Source organism: Callospermophilus lateralis, chromosome 8, assembly GCF_048772815.1.
Source record: "Callospermophilus lateralis isolate mCalLat2 chromosome 8, mCalLat2.hap1, whole genome shotgun sequence".
In the NCBI taxonomy this organism is placed as follows: Eukaryota; Metazoa; Chordata; class Mammalia; order Rodentia; family Sciuridae; genus Callospermophilus; species Callospermophilus lateralis.
Window position 1 is genome coordinate 120,915,994 of NC_135312.1, and position 21,937 is coordinate 120,937,930.

Consider the following 21,937-nt stretch of genomic DNA (forward strand, 5'->3'; position numbering starts at 1 on the left):
TTGAGCTGGGGTTGTGGCTCAAAGGTAGAGTGCTTTGCCTAGTGTGTGTGAGGCACTGGGTTGGATTCTCGGCACCATATATCAATAAATAAAATAAAGGTCCATTGACAACTAATACACACACACACACACACACACACGTGCATGTCAATACATAATATTATAAAGTTATAAATGATTACAAAGTATAGGAGACAAGAGCTGTTGGAATTTAGAAGAAGGGCCAAAATGACCTAAATTCAAGTCTAATTTCATTGCTAAGGCTTTTAAGCATCAGTGTTCCCTTATATCATCATAAATCTCTGGTCTTTGTAGATAAAAGTGACAAACTACCATCTATGTCAATTAACAAAATTCCTGCTGGAATACTACCAAAGGTATACCCAAAGAAAATCAAAGTGCTTTCCACAATTGTCATTCTTTCTTCTATAATTTAAAAAAAAATTGAATTTCAGCCCTTTTAAGGGCACACAATTATTGGCACACAGCATGTCTACCTATGTCTGGTCAATGAGGATGAATAAATAAGGTGAACACTATCAAAAACAACTAAAAAAATGGAACTGTTCCTTGACGTATTACTGGGAAAAAAGCAAGAAGAAAAATTAACTGAATACATGGGAAAGCTAACAATTTTTTTATGGGAAAAAGAGATTTGTCAGAAAAAAAGATCACCTTAAATTCTACTTTCAAACAAGAAAAAGGCATTTAGAGTATTTTTTTTCCAAATGCATAACTAGACTAAGGTCTTCAGTCATGAAAAACATTCTGAATCTCAAATCATTCTGAATTCAGTTAAAGAAGCAGTAAAAACTGGTACATTTATTTTAAAAGACAAAAAAAAATCACTATGAAGCGTACGTAGAGAGAAAAAAATAAAAAAGATAAAAAATAAAGTTACTGATATTCCTAACATAACGGTAAAAGTAACTAAGTCATTCTTCCATAACTGAAACTGCCAAGCATCTTAGGTACATGACAAAGCAAGATGTGTGGGAAAAGGCTCACTTTTGGAATCAGACCTGAGTTCTAGCAAAGGTTCTACTGATCAGCAAATTGGATTTCCTCACCTGGCCAATGAAAATACTACTGATTTCAGGAGTTATCACTCAAATTTAAACTTTAACTCAATTTTAATTTTAAAATGTGAACTCAAAAAGTCAAAATATTTATTTAAATTGCTCTCCTTTCTGATACTTAAATAAGGCCTCTGGTAAGACATTTGTTATCCCAAATTTGAACAGAAGTCCCTTTGGAAACCTGAGGATAACTAAGTACATCTCTTTGTAGGGGAACTGCATATTTAATCACCCAATTGCTTTCAGCGTCAAAGGTTTCCAAACCCCTTACGCCTTGGAGCTGGAGGAATTCAAGTTAAACAGACCTGATAATACAAGAGAACCATTTAAAACTTTAAAGGGAAAATAAAAGAACACTGAACATATTTTACTGTGAAACAAATCTTAATCACTGAAAACTGCAGAGTATTAGCATGTATTCCACTGAAACCTACCCTCATCACTTAAAGTTCAGTTTCTTTACCCTACCCTAGCTGTACCCCCCCCCAAAAAAACCTATCACTTCAATGGTAAACTCCATTATCATTTCTTTATTGTGTTAATTTTGCATTAAGGCTCATTTTAGAAGCAGTATTACTTTCATTCTGCCTTAGTATGGAAAATCCCAGAAATCTTTGGGCTGGAGCTACAAAATATCTTCAAACAGGTCCAAGGCCAAGAATAAAAATTGGAAACAATCACTTTGTTCCCAGACATCGCAAAGCCTAGAGGCATACCCATGAGACCCGCCTGGGCACATTCGCACAAACTCAAAACCATGGTACTGTCACCACCCCCTAGCCAACCCAGGCCCCAAAAGGCTCAACAGCGAGTGCTTAAGTTTTTTTTCTTAAAGAGGCCAAAACCCAAAAAGCGGAAATGCCCGGGACAGAAAGCCAAACATCTGCCCTGATTCTGTAATACATTCATCCACCCATCCAGACCCCCAAATTAGATGGGGACTCAAGACGGCTGCTGCTACTGCAGCCAAGCTCGCTTCCCTCCCGGTGCAACAGTGCCTGGGAGGGGCCTCCGCTCCCTTCACAGAAGCAGCTGCGCCCCGCTTATCCCCACTGCGCATTCGGCCATCCAGCTCTCGCCATTGTTTCTGCCCAGAACAGACAGATACCGCCTCCGCAAGGACCGGAACGAAGAAAGGAGGCCCAAGTCCTCGGATGCGCCGCTTTTAGTTGCCGCCCCAACCCGCCTGCCTATCCCACTCCTAAAGGGCATCTCCCCCGCCCTCCCCCGAAGTTTGGTAGAAACTAAAACCTAGATTCGAGGAGGAGAGAGGGAATTATGGAGGTGGAAGGAATAGGTTTCCCCCGGACACAGTAATCAAGAACATCTGCTTAATAAGAGCGTTCGAAGATTTGGCAAGATTCTCAAAAGAAAACACAATTTAAACGTAAAGCACCATTTACTCATTTGGATCGGCTGCACTGGGTTAACGCAAGGGCGCAGGAGTCGGAACCTCACTCCGGATCACACGGGGCCCAAAGACGCGCTACGACTCTGCGCGCGACCCCCTGCACCAAGGCGAGGGAACCAGCTCTCCTCCCCTCTGCACCCTCTCCCGCGCCACGAGCCGCCCTCACCTCCATCTCGGCGTCCGCGGGGCCGGCGCCGGCCGCAGAGGGAGCCGCCTGGGCCGCGCCGCCCTCGGGGCCGCCTTTGTTGCTGTTGCTGCTGCTCCCGCTGCTGGCGGCAGAGGCTGCGGACTTGGAAGGCGCGCTCTCGGGAGGCGGGGGTGGCGGAGGCTCGGCCGCGGACGACATGATGTTCTGTCTGCGTCACCCGCTGCTGCCAGAGGCCTGGCCGGCGGGGATGGAGAAGGCGGCCTAGGCGCGGGTGGCTACGTCGCAACGGACTGATGGAGCAGCAAGAGGCCCACCCGGAACCTCGCCCGCGCCGCGACTCCGCGACGGGCCTGAGCCGGGCCCAGCAGCTTCCCTTTCCTCGGCGACCTCTTCCGCGGGGCTCTGGGTTCCACCGGCGATTACCTCACGGCGGGAATCACGTCGACGAGGGTGGGCGGGGCCAACCAGGTCACTGAGGTCAGAGAGGGCGGGCTGACTTAGAGGAAGGCGGAGGGCTCGGGGAGAGGGAAAGGAAAGCGAAAGAGAGACTGAGGCTGGGAACTCGCTTCACCTCCTCCTCTTCTTCCTCTGATAGATATCATCTACCTCGCTAGCATCCAAGACAACTACCTACGCCACCGACTTTCAACCCTCGCGAGATTGCTAGTTAGCTCATTGGCTGATCCCAGGCGCGCAAGCGCATTCTCTTCACATTTGGCCACGCCCCCTTAGGACCTCTAGCGGGCTCTAGAGCGAAGGGTAGGAGGGGCCTCGAGGGAACGCTCAGAGACGTAGGTTGTGCGTCGGGACCTTGGCGTGACGCGAGCGTCGTAGTAGGCGCTTTCTTAACGGTTTGCTGTCTGCCGCCGCGGCGTCTTAGGGGCTAGTCTGGGGTACTCGGAACTAGTTGACACCTTTACTAAGTTCTGCGCTTCCTAAATTTAGAGGCTTCTGTTGGCCTTCCCACTTCCGCCGCCTTCACCATAAGGCGTGACGTTTTGGTTATCCCAAGTGACGTCTCCCTTTTTTTGTTGTGTAAGAAAAAAAAATCCGTTTAAAGTGTGTCTTAAGTCTGTGCATTTAAATCTACGGCAAATCATCTCTAAATACCTTCTGCCCCTTAGGTACAAAGTAATATGTTTCCAATGAATTTATCTGCTGGAAGTTGAGCAGATAAGCTAATGTGCACACTACCCAGTAAGGGAGAAACATGCATATCAACAGATGAGAAAGACAGGTGATAGGATGTATCTTTTTTTTTTTTTTTTTCAAGTAACAAATATAAAAGTGCACATTCTTCTCCCGAAAATGTTAGCAAGTCAGGTGTAGTGGAACATGCATGTAGTTCCAAGGAATGGAAGGCCAAGGCAGGAGGATGGGAAATGCCAGGCCAGCCTCAGCAATTTAGCCTGTCTCAAAAAGCTCAATGGTGAACCTGTCCGTGGGTTCAAGCCCCAGCCACACACACACCACACATTGTGTTGTGTTTGAGAACAAATCTGTGTATTACAGTAGACAATCCGCACACCCTTCCCTACTCATCAGGTCTTTTTGTCTTATCCTCCCCATGACCAGTATTATATCAATATTTGTTGAATAACAAAGACATTTTCAAAAATTGAGGGTTGAGCCAACTTAGTTATGTTAAATTTCAAACAGAAGGAATCTCCTTTGAATATATAGCCTGCAAAATTTTTAAGTAATTGAATTCTTGGATCAGACTTGAGATTTGGAAGCTGGTGTGGTGACCCTGTTGTCCCAGCTACTGGGAAGGCTGAGGCAGGAACATCACAAATTGAAAGCCAGTCCCAGCAATTTAGCAAGGCACTCCTTCCCAAAATAAAAAAATAAAAAGGATCACAGTTAGAGCTCAGTGGCAGAGTGCCCCTAGGTTAAATCACTAGTATCACAAGGAAGAAAAATATGAATAATGAAAGAATTAAGATAAGGAGAAATGCACCCCCCACCCCATTAGAAATGCTGTTTCTGAGATTGTTTACAAATGCCTATGTATAACATAAAATAAGTTTATAAACATCTTCATGTAATAAATAACCATCTTCATATGTACTTGCAAAAACCTGACAAAAATGCTTAAGATCCCAAAATATAATCCTAAAACTATTGCCCAACCATAAAATCAACTATTAACCTCTAACAATCATTAATACAGAAAAGTTTATTATGAAGTGTTACCTGAAAAAGAATTTTAGCAATTCGAAAATATGTAAAAGTTTCCAATTATATTTATATAAAAGTATTGAAAATGAATGTTGTTGGTATGTATATCCAACTTTTGGTCTCCATTTCTTTTTCTGAAATAAATTTTCATATTGTATTGGGAAAACTTTTGAAAATTTTTTTCCAGCTTTATTGAGATATAATTGACAAAAAAATATATAGACTTGAGGGTGTAACTCAATGGCAGAGCACTCTTGCCTCCCATGCAAGAGACCATGAGTAAAATCCCCAGCACTGCAAAAGATAAAATTATATATATTTAAGGTGCATAATGTGATGTTTTGATACACAGATATACTGTGAAATGATTACCTCAACCAAGCTAATTAATGTCCCTCACCTCTCATAGGTACCTTTCATGGGGTGGAAGGATGAATATTTAAGATCTACTCCTAGCAAAAATTTCAAATACACAGTATTTATTATTAACTACACTAACAATACTGTAATGTACTTGCTTAGCATCTGGACGGCCAACTTAAGTGACCACCTCCATTTTAAGAAAAAGTTTTGCTTACCGCCCAAGGGCATTTCTGAGAAAGCTCACCATTCCCTCCTACCAACACAACCTTTCACCACCTGCATTAGGACCCACCAGGCTCAAGTCCCTGAGCCTGCCCCAAAAAAGTCTAGGAATCTGAGGCTGTATTGCCTCTCTCCGTCTATGGCCAGATGGCCTTTATTTGTCAGCTCTGACAAATAAACTCTTGTGCGTATCTCTGCCTGGTCTCCATCTTTCATTTCTTGCTCACCTGTCTCCCCAGTTCCTCACTTTCCTTTCAAATACTGTATATAAGATTCTCAGAATTTATTTCACCTTGAATAATTAAAACTTGGTAGCCTTTAAACATCTTCTTGTTTTAAGAAAATTTGTCTTTTATTTAAAAAAAAAAAAGTTTAACCAAAAAAAAGAGTGTGAAAGAGTAAAAGGGTAGTGTCTACGGTGTCACCTGACATATACACACTCATAAATAACTATTGAAAAAATATTAAATATTTACATTGTTAAGTAGAATATAACATTTAGTATTCAGAGTATTTCCTTACTCTTTACAGTTTTAGAAGAAGTCTTGGACTGATTTGTAAACCCTCAAATTATACATAAGTATATAAATGAAGGGACTTGACTGTGATAACTATTTAAGGAAAGAAATAAATAGCAAGAAAAATAGTGCAAATAAATAAATACTGCCCCCCAATTGCAGTTACCTTTTAAACATGTTTGTCTGTATGTATTTCTCATATGAAAGGTGTATAAGGAGAATTATTGAGGAAAGAATCATAGAAGCTAAAAGGGTAAAACAATGTTCAAATTTTAGTCTAACATAAGGGACAGAAGAAAAGATTTGGAGCAGGGTCTAGAATGAGAGAGGGGTAAGGGGAGCTGGAGAAAAACAAATAAAAAACCAGGATGACTTCAAACTGAGTTCTTAGGGACATTAGCTGTGTTAATGAGGTAGATGGCAGTACTTACCTGGTGGAAAAATCAAAAAGGCCTGTTTTGCTTCAAAAGCTAAAACTATTTAGCTTTTCTCAAATTGATATCATAATGTAAAATTAGTGTAGTTCTTAAAAAAATAGACTGGGAATTTAGGCAAGCCTAGATTCATGCAGGCACTAGAAATTAGTTGTGTAAATATAGGTAAGTTTCAATGTCTTTGAAATTGGTTTCATATCTTTTTATTATCACACTGAAATAATATTCTTATAATTAACATTCTTATAGTTATGTAAATATTCTTATTATATAATAATACTGAGATAATACTTATAATGATGTCATAAGAATTAAATGAGATAATAGTGCATGTCAGTTGCTTAATATAGTGTTCAATGGGGACCTCTGGGTTCGAGTGTTACCTATTTTTATCTTGAAGAATCACAAGGCTAAGATAAGAGTCAGAGTCTGGTTGGAAGAAGGGTCTGGTTTTTTAAGAAAGCAGAAGGTAAGATGAATTGTGACAAGAAAACACCAGAGGGATTAGTGCTTTAACCATGCTCCTAGCGACAGAATGCTGCATTTTAAAATCATGTTAGTGTTCTATCTCAAATCATTAGATACACATTGTTAACACCTAAAGTTCCTATCTAGACTTAGTGTGCAAGAACAGCATATGCTGTACCAAAACAGTGGACCAAAGAAACGATGCCAGAGGACAAAAGATGTCAAAGAACCAGGGCTCTCTTATGACACTGAATGGTAACAGATAGGAATTAAGATTTGACAAAGGACAAAAGTAGGAATCCTGCACCTCTCTTCATTGAAACTCATTTTATTTTATGAAAACCTAAGAAAGTAAGTTAGAGAAACATTGACCACACTCTTAATAAATAAGTAAGGCTTAAATACATTCCCTTCATATTTGGCCTTTAATCCACAGCAGTGGGTGACTATATCTGTTAGATGCACATAACACTGCTTTAAATTTGTTTTAGTTCTTGTCAAAGTTGTTTTAGTTCTCTCTGCATTTTCTTCTTCTTAATTAGATTAAATATAGGTAAAATACTCCTAAGAACCCAAATATTATGGCCTTAAGTTTTTTTTAATTAGTTGTTAATGGATCTTTACTTTATTTGTTTACATGTGGGGCTGAGAATCGAATGCAACATGCTAGGCAAGTGCTCTACCACTCAGCTACAGCCCCAGCCCATGGCCTTAAATTTTAACTACTATCCTTGAAGCATTTTTTGGAAGAATTAACTATTTATAGTTAAAGCTATAGTAAAGAAATTTGGGTTTCATTTCCTCAAAAGGTTGGAAGTAAAAAAAATTTAAAAAGATATACCACAAAAACAATTAAAATAGCACAGGTATGGCTATATCATTATCAGGTAAAATATACTTTAGAGTGAAGAAAATAGCCAAAGAAGAAAATCGTGTAATGAGAAAAGCATCAGTCCACCAGGAAGATATAGCAATTCTAAATGCATACACATGATGCAATCAAACTTAAAATCAGTATTCAAAAATTAGAAGGAATATGTCCGGATTAAATGGCATGCTTCTAAATAGTCCACAGGTCAAAGAAGAAGTCTCCAGAGAATTCAAACTAACACAATGAATGGAATGAAAATACAATACATCAAAATTTGTGGAACACAGTTAATATGCTGCTTAAACAGGAAATAGCACCAAATCTTACATTTTAAAAAAGCCTTAAATCTAAGCTTCCACCTCAAAAACCTAGGAAAAAAAGAGCAAAAATAAACACAAAGTAAGTAGAAGGAAGGAAAGAATAAATACAAGAGTAGAAATCAATGAAATTAAAAATAGAGAAAATAAAATGTAACAAAGAACTAGCTATTTGAAATAAAATAAATTGACAAACCTCTAAAAAGACAGAAAAGAAGACATAAATCACCATTATCAGTAATGAAATAGGACCCATCACTATAGACCCTGAGAACATCAAAAGAATAATAAAGGAATGTTGCAAACATAAATTTAGCAACTTAATATACTACTTCCTTGAAAAATACAAGCTACTATAACTCAGACAATATTAGATTATGTGATTAGCATTATAATTACATAATGTAACTTTTAAAACTCCCCAAAAGAAATATCCAAGCATAAATAACTCAATGGAGAATTCCAACAAATATTTAAAGAAACATTAATGTCAATTCTACACAATCTCCTACAGTATATAGAAGAGGAAAGTATATTTCCCAGTTCATTTTATGAAGTTAACGTAACTCTGATACCAAATGAAAGACAATACGAAAAAAAGAATGAAATAAAATGGCAGACCAATATCACCAATGATTATAGGTGTAGAAATCCTTAATAAAATATTAGCAGATACAATTAAGCAATATAAAAATAGACTTAAGCACCCTGGCCAGATAATATTTAATCCATAAATATAAGGCTGGTTTAGTATCTGATAATTGGTCAATATTATTGAGCATATTAACAAGTTAGAGAAAAAAGTTAAATGATTATATCAATTGATGTATCAAAAAAAAGTATTTTACAAAAGCTCAATAACTATTCCTGATAAATATTCTTGGACAAAAAAAAAAACTGAATAGGAACTTACTCTACTTAAAGATCATCTACAAAATACCTACAGCTAGCCAGTCATGATGGTTCATGCCTATAATCCCAGTTACTCAGGAGACTGAGACAGGTGGATCACAAATTCAAGGCTAGCCTAGATAACTTGATGAGACCCTTTCTCAAAATGAAAAGTCTTGGCATTTAGCTTAGAGGTAGGGTATTTGTCTACATGTGCGAGTCCTTAGGTTCGAACCTCAGTACCACCAAAAAAAAAAAAAAAAGATAAAATTTACATCTAACATGATGCTTAATGAGGTAATATTTTCCCTTTAACAACACAAATTGGTGAGGCTATCTGCTCACATCATACATATTCAACACAGTCCCTGAAAGAAATAGCAAAACTATCCTTATTTGCATATGATGTAATCATCTCCATAGGAAAATCTCGGTAAATCTACAAAAATTCCCATACCTACAAATAAGATTTGCAAAGTTTTATTATATAAGAAAAATGAACAAAAATCAATTGTATGGACTGTAGATATAGCTCAGTGGTAAAGCACTGGCCTAGCATGTGTGAGGCCCTAGGTTCAATGCTCAGTGCGTGCGCGCGCCTGCGCGCGCGCGCACACACACACACACTCAATTGTATTTCCATATACTACCAATGAATACATGACCTCAGAAATTAAATTATCATATCAGTCAGAATTGCTTTACAGAATTAAATACTGCTTGGTAAGATGGCACATGCTTAAACTCAGAAGACTGCAACAGGAAGATCACTTGAGCCCAGAAGTTTGGGGCCAACCTGAACTACATAGTCAGTCTCAAAAAAAAAAAAAAAAAAAAAAAAAAATATATATATATATATATATATATATGGAACAAAACATATATACATATATATAACTTGAATGCTGAAAACTACACAATACTAGTGAAAGAAATCAAAGACAATCTAAATAAAAGGAGAGACATACCATGTTCGTAGATCAGAAGGTCCAACATAGTAAACAAGTAAATTCTTCCCCAAATTGATATGCAAGTTTAATTCAATTCCAACAAGATTTCTTAGTTATAGACAAGATTGTTGTAACCTGAAAAGTCAAAGGAACTACAATAGCTTTTAAAATAGGGCAAAATAATAATAAAGTAGGAGGAGCTTACCCAATTTCAACACTCATTATATAGCTACAGTAATTAAGAGAGTTCAATATTGGTGAAGTAATACATAGATCACAGATATTCAATGGAACATAATAAAAAAAACCCAGGTAGACTCATGTAAATATATTCCTTTGATTTTTGACAAATATGTAAAAGTAATTCAACAGAGAAAGAACCATTTTCAACAAATTGTTAAGGAGAAATGGCATGTCCACAGTCAGGAAAAAGATGAAAATGAAGATAAAGAAGAAGCTTGCTATAAGTCTCAAACCTAGTATAAAAGTAACTCAAAATTAATAATAATCTGGGCATGGTGGCACACACCTACTATCCAAGCAACTCGGGATGTTTAGTTAGACAGATTGCAAATTTGAGACCCTGTCTTAAAATAGAAAACAAAAAACCTGGAAAGTATCTCAGTGGTAGAGAACTCCCTGAGTTTAATCTCCTGTACCATCAAAAAAATTTAATAATAGACTTCAATAATAAATAGACTTCAGTAAAATTGAAAATGGTAAAACTTTTACAAAAAAATAACATGGAAGAAAATTCTCAGGACATAGCACTAGACAAAATGTTCTTTTTTATTTTAACCACCTTATTGAAATGTAACAAATAAAGTTGCATATCTTTCAGCTACCCAATATGATCTTTTGATATTCATATAAACTGTGAAATGATTACCAAAATCAAGCTTGGTAACACATCCATTACCTCACATACTCACCTTTTGTGTGTGTATGGTTTGTTTTGTTTTTGTTTTTTTGTTTGTTTTTGAGAATATTTAAGATCTACTGTCCTAGCAAATTTCATGTGTTCAGTACTGTATTATCAACTGCAGTAACCATGCTATAGTTTAGATCTCCAGAAATTGATCAACTTGAATAATACAAACTTTCTACCATTTATTTTTTTATTTTTAAAAAATTTTTATTTATATATGACAGTCGAATGAATTACAATTTTTATTACACATATAGAGCACAATTTTTCATATCTCTGGTTGTATACAAAGTATATTCTCACCAATTCGTGTCTTTATACATGTACTTTGGATAATAATGATCACTTTCTACCTTTTAAACATCTCATTTCTCTCACTCCACAACCTCTGAAACCACAATTCTATACTCTACTTCTATAAATTTGACTTTTTAGGTGTCCATATGTAAGTGGGGTCATAATGTTTTGGTCTCTCTGTACTTGGCTCTTTCATTTAGATAATGTCCTCCAGGTTCATCCATTGATGTTGCGAATGATCAATTCTCATCCTTGTGTTTGTGTGAGTATGAGCATGGGCATGAGTACATGAGTTCATGTCTGTGTGCATTTATGAGATTTTCTATATCCATTCATCCATTGATGGACACTTAGATTGAGTCTATGTTTTAGCTATGAATAATGCTATAATCAACATGGAAATATAGATCACTCTCCTAGGCCCTGATTTCATTTCTTTTGAATATCAACCCAGAAGTGGAATTGGGGATCATATGGCAATTTCTAATTTTAATTTAATTTTTTTGAAGAACATCCATACTGTTTTCCATGATTGCTGGTATGGATTAGGTAGGTATCCATCAAAGGCTCATGGGTTAAAGTCTATGCCAGCTTATGGCACCACTGGGAGGTGGTGAAACCTTTTAAGAGATGGGGTCTCATGGGAGGATATTAGGTCACTGGGGGTTCCCCTTAAGGTTGGAATAATAGTTCTTTCCTCTCTTTTTTTTTTTTACCAGCTTCTGTGAGGTAAGCAGTTTCCTCTGTCACATGCTCCCACCATGATGTACTGTCTTGCAGCAGGCAATGGGCCAACTAAACATGAGCTGAAATGTTCAAAAATGTTAGCCAAAATAACCTTTCCTCTTTTAAGTTGATTTATCTTAGACACTTGTTAAAGTAACAGAAACCTAACACAATTGCTGTAGTAATTTACATTCCCCATCAACATTTTCCGAGGATCCCTTAATTGCATGTTCTTGCCAAAACTTACCTTTTGTCTTTTTGGTAATGGCCTTTCAAATAGGTATAAGATGATATCTCATTGCTATTCTGACTTGCATTTCTTTAATGACTGTTAATGTTGAGTATGTGTTTATATGCCTGATGATAATTTGTGTGCCTTCTTTGAGAAATGTTTTTTCAAGTTCTTTGCTTATTGCTTTGGATTATTAGTTTTCTTGCTATTGAATTGTTTGAATTCCTTACATATTTTGAATAGTGTGTGTGTGTGTGTGTGTGTGTGTGTGTGTACTAGTAGTAGTAGTAGTAGTAGTAATAGTAATAGAAACCAAACGCAGGGCCTCACACTCACTTGTCAAGTGCTATACCACTGAGCTATGTCCCCAGATCTGAGCTTGTTACATATTTAGGACATTAATCCCTAATCAGATATACAGTTGACAAATATTTTTCTCGTTTCATAGGCTGTCTCATTACTCTGTTAATTGTTTCCTTTGCTGGACAAAACTTTTTAGTCTGATGCAATACTATTTACCTATTGTTTTCTGTGCTTTTTGGAGGGGGGATCTTATAAAATAAAACCATTGTCCAGGCAATGTGAGAAGCTTTTCCTCTGTTTTTTCCTAGTACTTTCATGTTTCAGATTTTTCATTTAGTATTAATCCACTTTGAGTTGATTTTTGTCTGTGATGTGAGATAAAGTTCTAATTTCATTCGTATGCATGTGAATATCTTATTTTCCCAACATCATTTATTAAAGATCCTCTCCTTTTCTTATCATGAGTTCTTGGTATTTTGGTTAAAGATCAGTTGACTGGGCATGTGTGGATTCATTTCTGGGTTCTTTAATTGTGTTATATTATCTGATATGTCTGTCTTTACACCAGTATCATACTGTATTGATAACAGTAGTTTGGAGCATATTTTGAAATCAGGTAATGTGTGAGTCAGCTTTTTGTTGCTATAATAAAGATATCTAATAAGAACAACTTAGAGAAGGAAAAGTTTATTGAGATCCACAGTTTCAGCCATCTTAATATGTGCTCATCTGATTCCATTGCCCTGGGCTCTAAATGAGACAGAACATCATGGTGTGGCAAAGGAAAGCTGCTCAGCATATGGCATATGGCCAGGAAGTATATATATCTATATATCTATATCTCTCTCTCTCTCTCTCTCTATATATATATATATATATATGTGTGTGTGTGTGTGTGTGTGTGTATACACACATCTATATATATGTACACATATAAACATATATAGAAAGAGCTGAGGTCCAAGCCTTCAACACATAAGGCTTCGGAGGACATTCCAGAAGTTTTTGTTACATTCAGTAACAAAAACCTCCTTTGTCCGTGGTTTTGCTTGAGAGAGAGAGAGAGAGAGGAGAAAAGATAGTTCAAGGGTATGCCTGCCGCAGTCTGGCTGGACACAAAATAACCGAGCTACCACACAGCCTTGTAGATTCAAACAGCAGCTCTTTATTCCCGAACTCTCACCGGCACTCTACACGCACGTTCTGGGAAAAATACACTCCCTCCACCAGGCTCTGAGTACCAATTCTCTCAGAACCTCGCGAGAACTCAACAGGAACTCAAGGAGCGGGCGCTGGAGGTAGCAGGATATGCCCTAATCCCAGCAGGATCCGCCCTAAACCTGGAGCCGCCCTATTCCCAGCAGGATCCACCCTAAACCTGGAGCCACCCTAATCCCTGAGCCGGGTCACCTTTCAACCCCAAAATGCCATGCGTCATTCCTACTTGGCTATGGCTTTCAGCATATGCCCTGAGTGACCTACTTTCTCAAGAAAGAACCCTACCTACACTTACCACACAGTAGTCCATTCCAATTAATCCATCAAGTGGATTAATCCACCAATGATGTCATAGCTCTAATCATTGCTTAAAAACCCTACCTCTGAAACTTTCTGCATTGGGGATTATGCTTTGAAAACATGAGGTTTTCAGGGGATATTTCTAGATCCTAATCATAAAAGGTAGTATAACATCTAACTCTTTTCTTCTTGCTTCTTGTTTTGGTTATTTGGTGGAAGGGTATTTGTGTGTGTGTGTGTGGCTGCACATATATTTTAGGATTTTTTTTCCTATTTCTATGAATAATTCCATTGGAATTGTGGCAGAGATTAAATTGAATCTGTATATTGCTTTGGGTTGTGTGGACATTTTAGCAGTAGCAAGTCTTCTAATCCACGCATGTGAACTATCTTTCCATTTATTGGTATCTTATTTGATTTCTTTCATCAGTGTTTTATAGTTTCCAGTGCACAGATCTTTCATCTCTTTGGTAAAATCCCTCTTTTATTTATAACATAAAGCTTTGCCTAGTGTAGTACTCTTGGATGTCAGCTTTGCTCTTTTAGCATTTTGAATGTCTTACTCCACTCTCTTTTTCCTTCATGGTCTCTGCTGAGAAGTTATGGAGTTTCCCTTGTATGTGACAAAATGTTTTTTACTTTATGCTTTCGAAATTCTTGTCTTTAACTTTTGAGAATTTTATTACAATGTGTTTCAGTGAAAATCTCTTTATATTTAATTTGACATCTTTGGACTTTATCATTTTTTTTTTTTGTGGGGTGAGGTAACAGGGATTTAAATCCAGGGGGCACTTAACCAGTGAGCTACATCCCCAGCCCTTTTTTATGTTTTATTTTGAGACTGGGTCTCATTGAGTTGACAAGGGCCTCCCTAAGTTGCTAAGGCTCGTTTTGAACTTGTGATCCTCCTGCTGCAGCCTACTGGGATTACAAGTGTGTACCACCATTTCTTTAAATTGACTTTCTATTCCTTTGATATTTGTCCCATGGTTTCAGAGGTTTTAGGCCGTAGTTGGGTTGCTTTTAGGCCTGTGGTGGTGCAGAGCATCATGGCGGGGAGTGTGTGGTACAGCACAGTTTTTCAGCTCACAGCAGCCAGAAACAGAAGATAGAGAAAGAGAGAGGGGATAAAGTCCCAATACCCCTAGTGATCTACTTCCTCTAAGTAGGACCACCTCCTAATAGCTGGACAAGCTGGGGTTCAAGCCTTCAACACATAAGGCTTTGGGAGACATTCCAGATCCAGTAACAAACACCTCCTTTGTCCGTGGTTTTGCTTTCCACAGCTTTCAGTTTCCTGAATTCAACTTCAGTCCAAAAATATTAAATGGAAAATTCCAGAAATAAACAATTCATAAATTTTAAATTGCTTGCTATTCTGCGTAGCTTGGTAAAATTCTGCACTGCCCCACTCCATCCCATTTGGGATGTGAATCGTCCCTTTTCCCCTTGTATCCATGTTGTAAATTCTACCCACTTATTAGTCACAGTTATCAGGCTAACTGCTGCTATGCTGCAGTGCTTGAGTTCAATTAACCCTTGTTTTACTCAATGATGGCCCCAAAGCACAAGGGTAGACATGTTGGTAATTTGGATATGGCAAGAAAAACCTGTAAAGTGTTTAAGTGAAAAAATGAACATTGTTGACTTTTTAAGGAAAGAAAACATCTATAAGATGTGGTTGAGGTTGCTGAGATGTGTAGTTAGAATAAACCTTCCATCTATGAAATTGTGAAGAAAAAAAAAAGAAATTCATGATAGTTTTGCTGTCATATCTCAAACTGCAAAAGTTATGGCCATAGTGTGAAAAATAGTAATTAAGACAAAAAAGGCATTAAATTTATGGGTGGAAGACATGAGGAGAATTGTGATGCAATTAATAACAACACCTGGTGATCTAGACCCATCCTGGCGCAAATGGCACTAGCAGAACTGAGAAGCCGCTCTCAAATTTCCCCAGGAATGACTCCCATAAAAACTCAGCTGACTGTTAACAATAGATAGAAACAAAAGTGCCTGCTGAAAACTAAAAAATAAATATTAAAAAAAAAAAGATAGAAACAAAAGTCAGTTTGACTGCTTCATTTTAAACACTTACCAAAGACAGGTAAAACCAAAACACAGCCATTCCTGGACATTTAAAATAATAATAATAATAATATTTTAAGGTATACACTTTATGTTAGCCTCCCCAAATAAGTAAGACTGGAGGCTACAAAGAAGGATTCTCAGACAGAAATGCCTGATAACTATCAAAAAGAACTGCCAGAGTAGTTTTTAGTTTAAGGCCTACAGCTATTTCTAACCTACACAGGTAGGCTTGGTGTTTGCTAGTATGATTATCCAGCCCTGAATAACAAGATTAAAGGTTTCTCTATTAGATACAGAGGTCATACTGTATCTGAAGAAAAAGGACATCTATAACCCTAAAAGTTAAACGTTGTGTTTACATTCCTGAAAATTCTGGCAATGTGACAAATACCCTTAAAGATTTACATGCTCAGATAGAAGCCATGTCCTCACCAACTTTGTCATGGGAACAATATCTTAGCTCCTGGTTCTCTGGTACTTCCTGGCAGAAAACATTGTTAGTCTCTGTCTTTGGCATCATACTCATTGGCATATTCCTGTGCTGTGGCATTTATTGCTGCATCAATCTGGTTCCAGTACTAATGAATTCTTGTTTCTCTTATAGACCACCCATCATTCAAATGGCCCTCCAGCCTATACTTCTCAATTGGACTTCTACCATGGACCACTCGATAGACCCGATTTTTAAAGGGGACTCCAAACTGCTTGCCCAACATCGTCCCCTTTCAGCCTGAAGAAGCCAGAATGATCTTCGCCCCCTTTCCTTACATCAGTAAGGAGTTCCCAAAATTAGAGGGGGGAATGAAGCCAGATTTAAAGTTAGGTAGTCAGTGTAGTTAGGTAAATCGGGTCTAATATCGAGTGAGATCTAAAATGGAAGCCATGAGAATAAATTCCCGAAAAAGTTGAGCAACTCTTGAAATGTTAATGAAGTCCCGAGAAAAGCCCTAGGCCCAAAGTCCATCCCAAAGAAATATTAATGAACAGCCCCAGCAGATTTAAAGATAGCCCATCCCAAAGAAGTGTTAATGAAGTCCTTCCTGCCCAGATTACTTCTTTGGCCCACCTGTGTCCCAACCCTTCAGGCCTTCCCACCTACATTCCATCACCAAAAACTATAAAATGGAGAGACAACCGCACTTCCACGGATTCCATCTCTTGGGTCCCCTTCTTCCTCCGGGAGAAGTCTTTTCTGCTGTCCTTTAATAAACTTCTAATTTCTACTCTGAAAACAACAACAACAACAACAACACCTGGTGCCAGAAAGCATTGAGCCTGTATGAAGACTTCAGCAGGGATCCCCTGAGATGAGTGACACCAAGCCATTTACTGCAAAGAAGGGACAGTTACACGGATTCAGGACTAAACTTTCAATGAGGAACATCCTGAAGCTGTTTTGCATCTGCTGATGAGGCTGCTGCCACCACATTTTCAAAAGAGTTGAACAAGTCTGACTAAAGAGACAGATCATCAGAGGGTCGATAGCAGAACAACACTGTCACAATGCCCCCATCTTTCAGCCCTCTCCACTCAGCATGTTGGGTTGCATCATCTCATGATGACAAGAAGGGTGAGTACAACACAGTGAGAGTTCAGGAAAAGAGGGCCCATGTCCATGTATCTTTTATAGTAGTACATTGTCATAATTGCTTTATTTTATTATTAGTTATTTTTATTAATCTTGTACTGTTCCTAATTTATAAATTCAAGTTTATCATAGGCAGGTATATGCAGAACACACTCACACACACATACACAGGGTTTGGTACTATCTGTAATCATCTATCAGGGGTCTTGGAATGTATCCCCCATGGATAAGGAGGGACCACTGTAAATCCACCTGAAGTGGATCTTCCCCACCTAATCTGCTTAGACTCACACACTTATTACTGCTAGAAATATCCTCACAGACAAACCCCAAAATAATGCTTTACCAGATTTCTAGGTATTTTTTAATCCAATCAAATTAAATCACTATACTTTTATTTTGTCAAAAACTGAAGGGTAGATATTGTGAACTGTATATCATACACTGGCATTTCAGCAGATTAGGAGCTCAGGAATACACATGACAATTTTAGTACAGCCACACACATACAACTGCTCAAAGTAGCAAAATTAAGCACATTCACTAACAGACCCAAAGAAATAGCTTCTTTATAGCATTTAAAATACAAAGCAAAAACATATAAACTGAAAATTGTACTTAGCAACAAATGTGTCCGTGTTGTATCTTACTTATGATGCAGGATTACAATGAATACCTAAAAACTAATTTAGTGTAAGTCCAAAGTTTTAAGTTCCCTAAAGAAATTAGCTTCAAGTTGACTTACATAAAATTAAAATACTGTTGAAAATCAGAATAATGATTCAATTTAACTAAACACAAATTTATAGTTTTTACAATCTTAAACTGGAAGTAAGGCTAGTTTACATAAATTTTGAAAAAAAAAATTCCCCATCAGAATTCAGGCAGGATCAAATTATACTTAACACTGATAAGTCAGAGAAGACACACCTAATTTAATTAAATGAAAAGATATTCAATTAGTTTTCTTTGTCAAAGATATACTTCTGTGAGCTTGGTTTCTTAAAATGTTTCTTGCTAGTTTCAGTAAGAACAATTTTTTTTCCTTTTAGATTCTAGCACGTTTATAGTCTTACAAATTGGGTGTGGTGGCACATGCCTGTAGTCAGGAGGCTGAGGCAAGAGGATCTCAAGTTTGAGGCCAACCTGGACAACATATTAAGGAAGGCCCTAAGCAATTTAGAAAGACCCTGTCTCAAAAACATAAATGAAAAGAACTGGGGATGAGGGTCAATGGGTAAGCACCCAGGTCCAATATCTGAGGAAAAAAAGAAAGGAAGGAAGGAAGAAAGAAATAAATAAAGAAAAGTTTTCTGGGAATTTTAGGGTCATTTAAGCCACTTAAGGTTTTTTTTTTTTTTTTGTATCAGGGATTGAACCCAGGGGTCTTAACCATGGAGCCACATCCCTAACCCTTTTTATGTTTTATTAGAGATAGGGTCTTGCTGAGTTGCTTAGGGCCTCACTAAATTGCTGAGGCTGGGTTTGAACTTGAGATCCTCCTGCTTCAGCTTCCCAAGTCACTGGGATTACAGGCATATGCTACCACCCCCAGCAAGTTCTTATTTACTTTTATCAGTCAATTGGAAAAGGCCCCTTTGATAATGAGTTTATAATCTAATTTATTGAAATTATGCTCAGATGGAAAAATATTACACACTTATGCAATAAAAACAAGTGTCTCTGAATTATAAACATATGTAGACAGAGAGCACTGAGGGTAACTCTAAAATTTCAATCATGGATCCAGAATAAACATAAAAAAAAAGAACTCTAAGCACAGGGCAAGTTTTCAAGATAAAATTAGCCACATACTATTTCCTTTTCTGTTACCAGACTTTAAATTTTTTTTTCTTCTGTGGTTTTAGAGATGGGGAAGAGAAGGGATTGGAATTAGTGACTCTCCCTGCCCCTTCCTAGTGAAAGACGGAAGGATGTGAAATGACCAGTGGTAAGCACAGGGGAAACCTCTTTTCCATTTGTTAACTAGGTATCATTACAGAGGGAGCTCAGCTGCCAGGAGCCTGGGGAGGAACAGGCCTGTGGAGCCCATTTGTGCCTCCTCACTGAGTCTGTCCTTGGTCCCAAGCTTAACACCACATAATTAGAAAGGACATTTAATACAAACTATGTTCCGAGCACAAGAATGAAAAACACAGAGTCAGAAGAGAAATCACTGAAAATTAAGCACATCCACAGGGACATGTCAACTCTGCTCCAAGGCAGAGTAAAGACAAGACTCAGGCATCCTGGCCTCACCCTGGAAGTCAGGCAGCCCCTTAAGGAGTGGAGCATGTTAATTGGTTATGTACCAAGGAGTCCTCTAGCATTGCTGTCCCTGAATTCTGGGGCACCACCTGAGCCAGGCACCACACCAACCCAAGAGAGTTAAAAATATTAATAATCCATTCAGTTCCAAAAGAGAAGTCAAATGCTTAGTAGTTTTAAATTTTGATAAAAACTATTCCCCCAAGTTGGGGATATTATTGAATGCTATCTACCTTGGCATAGAAATGAATGTGACTTTGTGTTTCTTCTCTATAATGACCTTGAAATTATCACAGAATTCAAAATTTAGTGTGCTGATTTTAATTACTTACAACAATGCAAATATTTTGGCTAAACATGACCAACTGGTTAACTTCTCATTGTTTGATGGAGAAAAGTCAAAAAATTAAGTATGAAAGTTTGAGGGCATAACTACATGCAGTATAAATGTAACATATTTCAGTGGCAATTATAATAAATGTGATTGATCTATTGCAGGTTAATCCTTATGATGTTCCAAAAATAGATCTACCCAATTTGTTCTACTTAGTTATTTTAGATCAGGTTTTTTGTTGTCTTAATACTAATTAATTATATATACTAATTAACTTCATTGGCTTTTAACAATTGAGCTAGTTGAATAATAAGATAATAAATATCTGGATTTAATAAAGATCCTTTTAAAATTTTGTGACTCAACAACAGTGCCATCTATAATAAAAGACCAATAAGCTTACCATGTCCAATAAAAAGAGTTAAACGACAATTCAAGGTCTTGTACTTGCCTTTTTGACTATTCCATTGTTATTTTAGGTTAATTTTATGGACTTCTATGTAAAGTGTTGCTATGATATGATTGTACCACCGCCGTCCCGGTCCCATGCTGAAACTTAATCCCCAGGGCAGTGATGCTGGCAGTGTCATCTGGGAGGTGACCAAGTCATGAGTGCTCTGCCCTCATGAATGGAATTAATGGTCTTACAAATGCCCTGTTTATAGAGAGATTCTGTCTGCCCCTTCTCTCATTTGAGGACACATAGGAGGTGCCATGAGGAATAAGGCCAGACCCCAAATTTTCTGGCACCTTGATCTTGGAGGTCCCAGCTTCAAGAATTGTGAGCAATAAATTTCTGTTGTTTATAAATTTCCCAGTATTATGGTTTAGATACTAAGTGTCCCCCCAAAGCTCATGTGTGAAACGGTGCTAGAAATTTACAGGTGAGATGACTGGCTTATGAAAGCTTTAACCTAATCAGTGCATAATCCACCGAAAGGGACTAACTGGGTGGTAACTGTAGGCAGAGGGGGAGTGGGTGGAGCAGGTGGGTCCCTGGGGGGCATGACTGTGGCTTATATATTTTGTCCCTAGTGAGAAGAGCTCTCTCTTTCCTGAGCTACTTTCCTTCCCACACCCTTCTGCAATGTTCTGCCTCACCTCAGTCACAGAGCAATGGAGTTGGCCATCTTTGGACTGAAACCTCTGAAACTGTGAGCCCCATATAAACTTTTCTTCCTCTAAAATTTTTCTGGTTAGGTCTTTTGGTCACAATAGACCAAGACAAGTATTTTCTGGTTTTGAATTCTCCAGTGTGTCCTGTGGGGAGATAAAAATTTCTTTCCTATTTTAAGGTATAAGATATTGTCTTTAAGTGCGAATAGGAAGCAATACTTAATATGCGCCGGGCATGGTGGTGCACTTCTCTAATCCCAGCGGCTCGGGAGGCTGAGGCAGGAAGATGTGAGTTCAAAGCCAGACTCAGCAATTTAGTAAGGCCTTAAGCAACTCAGCAAGACACTGTCTCTAAATAAAATATAAAAAAGGGCTGGGATGTGGCTCAGTGGTTAAGCACCTTTGGGTTCAATCCTCAGTACCAAAAAAAGAAAAAAATAGTAATGTAGATGAAGTAATTTAAAAAAAAAAAAGGTGGTTGAAATAGTGAGACATGCAAAACAGGAAGGCCAAATACATGCTGGCTGTGGGAATGACTGGGAGACTGAGCCATTGATCTTGTTGATAGCATTCTAAATTCCCTTGATTACATTTGCCTATAAATATTTTTCTCTTTCCATGTCTCCCTAGATACAGAAGCTCCCAGCCAAGTGGTGTTGCTCTAACTGCAAACAACTCTGGGT

At 37.9% G+C, this 21,937-nt stretch overlaps 1 protein-coding gene across 1 annotated transcript in view; it reads right to left on the bottom strand.

Moving 5' to 3' along the window:
* Positions 1-3,280, bottom strand: part of Smarca5 (SNF2 related chromatin remodeling ATPase 5) — a 32,701-nt gene extending 29,421 nt beyond the window's left edge. Inside the window, exon 1 of the mRNA XM_076864203.2 lies at positions 2,657-3,280. Within this exon, the coding sequence (XP_076720318.1) occupies positions 2,657-2,836 (180 nt within the window). The 5' untranslated portion in view covers positions 2,837-3,280. The remainder of the gene's footprint in view (positions 1-2,656) is intronic.
* Between the last annotated feature and the right edge of the window lie 18,657 nt (positions 3,281-21,937).